This window comes from Lipotes vexillifer, unplaced genomic scaffold, assembly GCF_000442215.2.
Source record: "Lipotes vexillifer unplaced genomic scaffold, Lipotes_vexillifer_v1.1 scaffold1011, whole genome shotgun sequence".
NCBI classification, from domain to species: domain Eukaryota; kingdom Metazoa; phylum Chordata; class Mammalia; order Artiodactyla; family Lipotidae; genus Lipotes; species Lipotes vexillifer.
The window spans coordinates 2598611-2604403 of record NW_006787698.1 but is presented as its reverse complement, the minus strand read 5'-3'; the positions used below and the strand labels follow the sequence as shown (position 1 = coordinate 2604403).

General features: G+C 58.4%; 1 protein-coding gene across 1 annotated transcript in view; it reads right to left on the bottom strand.

Annotated features, from left to right (window-relative positions):
• TRIP10 (thyroid hormone receptor interactor 10) overlaps window positions 1–5764 on the bottom strand; it is an 8501-nt gene extending 2737 nt beyond the window's left edge. The window contains 11 exon segments of the mRNA XM_007460581.1: window positions 1–72; window positions 346–513; window positions 1556–1750; window positions 1870–2016; window positions 2629–2757; window positions 2844–2948; window positions 3152–3214; window positions 3292–3439; window positions 4302–4358; window positions 4443–4558; window positions 5741–5764. The exon segment at window positions 1–72 is cut by the window's left edge and continues 32 nt beyond it. Of these exon segments, the coding sequence (XP_007460643.1) occupies window positions 1–72; window positions 346–513; window positions 1556–1750; window positions 1870–2016; window positions 2629–2757; window positions 2844–2948; window positions 3152–3214; window positions 3292–3439; window positions 4302–4358; window positions 4443–4558; window positions 5741–5764 (1224 nt within the window).
• Between the last annotated feature and the right edge of the window lie 29 nt (window positions 5765–5793).

Here is a 5793-nt window from a genome sequence, read left to right as displayed (position 1 = left end):
TTCCAGCTGCTGCTAAAGCCGCTTTCTCTGCTGCTCCGGGGGCAAGTGGCTGAAATCCTCGGTCACCACTGCCTGCAAGGTGGAAGAAGGCTGAGCTCGGGAACACAGAGTCGGAGCTTCCAGGGTCTAAGACATGCCTAAGACACACCAAGTCCACCTTCCTCCCCACCCAAGGTTCTTGGGGGGCAAGGCCATGCACAGAGCAAAGCAGGTCCAGGTGGGGCCGTGGAAGGAAGGGGCCCAGCCGGCGGCAGGAAGCGAGCCCAGGGTCCCGCCACCCGGCCGCTGGGTAGGCTGGGGCCGCCCCCTCCTCCCCCTCCCCCTGCCCCCGGAGGCCTCACTTACCCCACGGCTGCCTCGAAGGCTGCGGAAGGATGCTAGCCGCGGTTTGACTGACTTACTGATCTCACTCAGTATGGCCAAGGGGTCGAGGCCGGAGCGGGGGGACGGGGGTCCGTTAGGTAATGCCGAGGGCAGGGGGCCCCCCAGGGGGGAGAGGGGTGGAGGGCGCGGCTACCGGCAGGGGCCAGGGAGGACATGGGGCAGGAGGGGCAGGAGGACGTAGAGAACAAGGACGGATGAACGGAAGGACAATGGATGCAATAAAGAAAAATGGGAAAAAAACCAAATGGAGAAAAGAAAAGAAAAAAAAAGTAAGAAAACCACAACTCAAGATGCACAATCACACACACAGAAGATGCATGCAGAGAGCAACACAAAAATCTGGGAGGTGGCAGGAGGGCATTAATTAGATTGTGAGCCAGAAGGCCAGACCCCTCCCCCACCCTCCACCTCCCTGGCATCCTATGTCCAGTTTCTAGAATGGAGACTGGGGGTACAGGGAGGCCCATGTTTCTTGTCCCCCTCCCCAGCTTTCTGGGCTCACAGTCTAGAAGGTGGAGGGAGAAGCATGCAGGAATCAAGGTCTCAGACAAATATGGGGCCATAGACGTCAAGGGCAAACTGAGAGAAGGGTCAAAGGCATGAAATACCAAAAGGGTTACAGCTGGGGTTTAAGCTGGGGGACGGTACGTATAAACTGACGAAGGGTATCAAAGTATACACCAAGAGGGATCCAAAGTATAAAACAGGAGTCAAAGGTATAAACTAGGGACGAGGGGATTGTCAAAGGTGTAAGAAGCCAAGGGTGTCCAGGTATGTGCCTGACATTGAAAGCTAAAAATCCCGAGAAAAACCAGCCTGAGGGTGGGGCACCCAGAGACGCACCAGAGGATTGGAGAGACTCAGGGGGGCGTCCCTGGGGCTGGTGTCCCAATCCCTCACCCAGCCCTGAATACCCAAAGCGGTTCTCCCAGCATCCTGAAAAGCAGCAGACAGACGCCACAGGCCCCCCTCCTTGCCCCCCACTCCCCAGCCTCAGGGGACTCCCAGGCCAATTGCCCGGCCGCCTTCCTTCCCTCCAGCCCGGGCCAGCAGCCAAGAGAAAAATTCCTGCCCAGGACTCAGCGTTCCGGCGGCTGGGGCTGACTCAGTGGGGGCCCCTGCTGTCTCCACTCACACCCATCCCCTCCACCCCAAGGGCCCCGGCCCCCACCTTGTTCTTCTTGCTGAAGGGCCAGCGCTTAGCTCGGCTGCGGCCGGGGCCTCGGAGCTCAGGCCGTCCATCTGAGGGGGTGCCCAGGCTGCTGTCCGAGGGCACGCGGTTCATGGGCTGGCTGAAGTCTTCAAATTCCACGTCGCCCGGGCGGGCAAAGCCTGACTTGTGCAGCTCGATTAGGACCTGGGAGTCCTGGGGGAGGGGATGGTGAGGGGCGGTCAGGGGAAAGACTGGGTGCCTAGCCTTTGGGCTTCTCCTCCTGCCCTCTCCCACCCCCCCGCCCCTGTGGTCCGCTGGGACCAGGCACCCACGTTCTTGGCATCCACAGCATCCGCAGCCACCTTCATGCCCTCCAAACACTTGGCGATGATGGGTACCACCTGCAGCTCAGCCTCTGACAGGAGCCTGTACCCAGCCCCCAGGTGGGTGGCCCGCCGCTCGTCCATGTCCTGCAGCTTCTGCAGGGACAGAGGTGTGGGGCCTCAGGGGTGCTGATGGAAGGGCTGGTGGCAGAGTGATTTGCTACACGAGCATGATGGAGACTCACACTGGCCCCAGCCCCAAGCCCAGTCTGGCAGGGAAACACAGAACCGAACACAGAGACTTCCAGCTCAGTGTGGTCAGGGAAGAAACAGGAGGCCAGGGAGATTTCAGAGGAGAATTTGAGGACCTCCCCTCCCCTTGCCTAGGGAGTCAGGAAAGGCTTCTCAAAGGAGGTGAAGCCAGGGATTTCAAGAAAAAGCAGACCCAGCACCAATACTGCCAGTCCCAGGGCTGGGACAGAGACTAGAGTACAAGGCTGAAACAGAAGAGGGGAAATTCGAGATCTTTCAGAGGTGTTGTTAGAGTTGGGGCTTGGAAGAATAAGTAGGAGTTGCAAAAGGAAAGACAGACAAATCTGGCAGAAAGAACAGCTTGAGTAAAAGCGGAGCACACTTTGACTATTTGTTTCTAATTCCTTCTCAATTTAGAGATTAGGGCATTACAGCCAGGGTTTTGACAAATGTGTAGGAGTTGGCCAACTCTGGGGTTTCAGGGGCAAGGTGGGGCTGGGGGTGTGGAGCACTCACATTAAATATCTGGGGCATCTGGGAAAAGTAAAAGTGAGCCTGGTCTCGGTTGAAGCGCTGTAGTTGGGCTGCATATTCATTTTTGCTTTCTTCTGCCATGTGACCCCGAAGGTGGGCTTGTTGCTTGGCCTGAGGAATATCGAGGTGGGGGTCATGGCCCAGTTCCAGCCTTGCCCAACCCTGACCCCCAAGCGTGTCTCAGACCCCACAGGCACCTTCTCCACATCAGCCTTGGTGGCATTGATATCCTGGTCCAGCCGCTCGGCCGTCTGAGCTGCCTTCTCAGCCTCCCGGCAGTCCCGCTCAAACTTACGCTTACTCTGTGTTGGGGACAGAACCAGAATGAAGGAGCCACCAACCAAAGTTTCATGGACTGGTGGGAAGTCACCCAGCAAATGGGGGTCGGGGCTGGAAACCCACAGCAGAGGTGGGGTCCTGGCCAAAGAGGATACCTCTGTGGATTGGCAACCCTCACCCAGCTGCTCGGGGCCAGAGCCACGCTTCTCCATACCCACAAACTCACATTCTCTAGCTGCTTGAAGCCACTTTCCAGCTGCTGCTGGGCCCGACGGCCTTCTTGGAAGTGCTATGGAAAGAGGGGGGTGATAAGGCTCACCCTGGTTTCAGGGGCCCTTGGGAAATCCCAGAGAGGGGATCACCCACCATCTTTCTCTCCTGTTTCATCTCCTGTGAGTACTTGGCCAGCTCGAGACACACGTGGACACTGAGGTTCTCGGCCACCAGCTCCCGCTGGCCCGCAAAATCATTCACCTCCTGGAGAGTCTGCACAAATGACTGTTGCTGGCTGAACCTGGGATGCGGTGGAGGGGGACAGGGGCTGAGGGTCAGGGTCCCCAGGAGCGACATGCCCCAGGACCCACGTCTGTATGAGAAAATGTGAGCCCCAAGACATTCACCCCAGAAGAAATGATATATCCTGGTCTGCATCCCCAACCCTTGGGGGGGACAAAGAACTCACAATTCTCAGAATTTGGGGGGTTTTAGAAAGGGGATATGATGCTTACACCACCTTTTTGCATCACCCTAGTGGTGTCAGCGGCAGCACCCTGTAACCAAATACTATAAATGTTTTTGCAAGGAGAAATATTAATGTCCACGCTAAGTGGGATAAAAACCAAGACCGTAATGAACGTAATAAACATCAAGTCAGTTCAGGTTGGAGGTTGCCTCCAAACAAGTGACCAAAAGAACTTTTGATTTCTAGAGCTTTTTGGATTCTGGACCTGGGGACCTGGAATAAAGTGAAATGGTCTGGGCATTGTTTAAACGCATTATCTTAATCTTCACATGAGCCCCTACAAGGACGTCATCATCATCCCCAATTCACAGGAGAGGAAAACAGAGGCACAAAACTTAAGTCACTTGCCCAGAGTCATTCATTTAGTAACTGTTGGAGCCTCTCCCATTTAACAGGCGAGGAAAATAGAGGCGGAGAACTTCAGTCAACTGGCGGAAGCAGTTTGGCTGGAAAGTAGTGGATTTAGAATTCCAACACAGGTAATACGGTTTCTGCATCCGAGCTCATACCTCTAGGTGGAACTGGGGTGAGAAGTGAGGGGTCTGCTTGGGTGGCCCAGCTTGAGGGAGAAGTGGGTCCCATGCCCCCTGCCCTCCCAAATCGAGCCCTGCGTCAATCCCCTCTTCATTCTTACTTGGATTCTGGGTCATCTTTGCCAGGTCTTTTGGGCATATATTTTTTCACCAGGCTCCTACGGAGAGAGGCAGGAAGGCTGAGCCCCCAGCCCTCCAACCGCTCCCCCTAACCCCAGGGCGAGGCCACCCTAGGGTCTCACCGCAGCTGCTTTGCATAAGCCTGCTCCACCTCCGTCCGCTCTTTCACGAACTTCACGTATCTGTCCAACAGGTCCAGACCCCACTGCGTGTGCCGCTCGAGCACCTCAAACTGATCCTAGCGGGGGATTGGGAGGACTGGGGTCAAGACCTTGGGACCCCACAGCCTCCGACCAAGCGGCAGGGGAGCCTCCAGGCTCCGAGCTCCAAGAAGGCGTGGTTTCCCGACCCCGCCCCGGAGCGGCGCGGGGGGAGGCAGGAAACGGGCGGGAACCCCCTCCCCTTCCCGGGAAGGGCCAGGGAACAGGGGCGGGGCCCCAGCTGGACTACAGGGTCCCCTCTCCCGACGTCCAAGAGAGGTGTGGAATGGGACAAGGCCACTCCCCCTGCCCCGGCTCCCCTAATCCCCCCCAGATTCCAGAAAATCCGGCCGGCCCGGCGTGAGTCAGGGCCAGAGGCGCAGGGTTCCCTGCAGTTTGGGGGGCCTCTGAATGGCCAGAGGGTGGACACCAGGTTCCTCCGGTTGCCATGCTTCCCCGGATGCCCCGAAGGGTGACTCAGTTTCCCTCAGTGATTCCACTGTGCCTCGAAAAGAAATCCCAGCATTGGTGTGGGGGGCGATCTAGTTAGCCTGGGACACCCAGGAACCGAGGAGTGCCACCGTCCCCAGAAGGAGGAGGGGTCAGAGGGCCCGGCTAGGAAAGGGGAAAATTTCTGGGACTTCCAGGGCACAGGTTCGAGGCGGTCAGGTGGCGGCCCCTCCCAGTGCCTAGGGCGGGCTGGGGGAGGGGGCTGAGGCCGAGCCTCGCAGCCCCCTTCCCCCTACAGCGTCCCAAGCCCCTAGTTGTTGATTATAGGCAACGTGAGGGCGGTCTGTACTTCCAGGTCCCACGTGGGGTTGATAGTGGCCAGAGGGTCCCCTCCCCCGCCCCAGTCGGACAGGCGGAGGGCGGGCAGGGGCCCAGGGGCCGTAAGAGAAGCCGCCGGCCCAGTCAGGGCGCTCAAAATAGGTGACCTCTCCCGGCCGCCCCGGCCTGGTCCCAGGACTTCTTTTGCCCTCCTCACTATGAACCCCGTACCTCAGTTTCACTACCCTAGAGGGGTCTCTGCGTACGGGGCTCCTGAAACGCTCCCGGGCGTCCTGAAACGCCCTAGGAAACTCCGAATGAGGGCGGAAAGCGGGGATTCCAGGGGTCGGTGGAAGGGAAAGCGCAGAGACCCCTCTAGGGTACTGCAGGGGCAAAGCGGGGGTCTGGACCCCAGGAAGGGAGGAACTTGGAGCCGGGCGGATCGGACTCACCCACAGTTCGGTGCCCCAATCCATGCTGCTCCCGCCGATGCCAACGCCGCCGC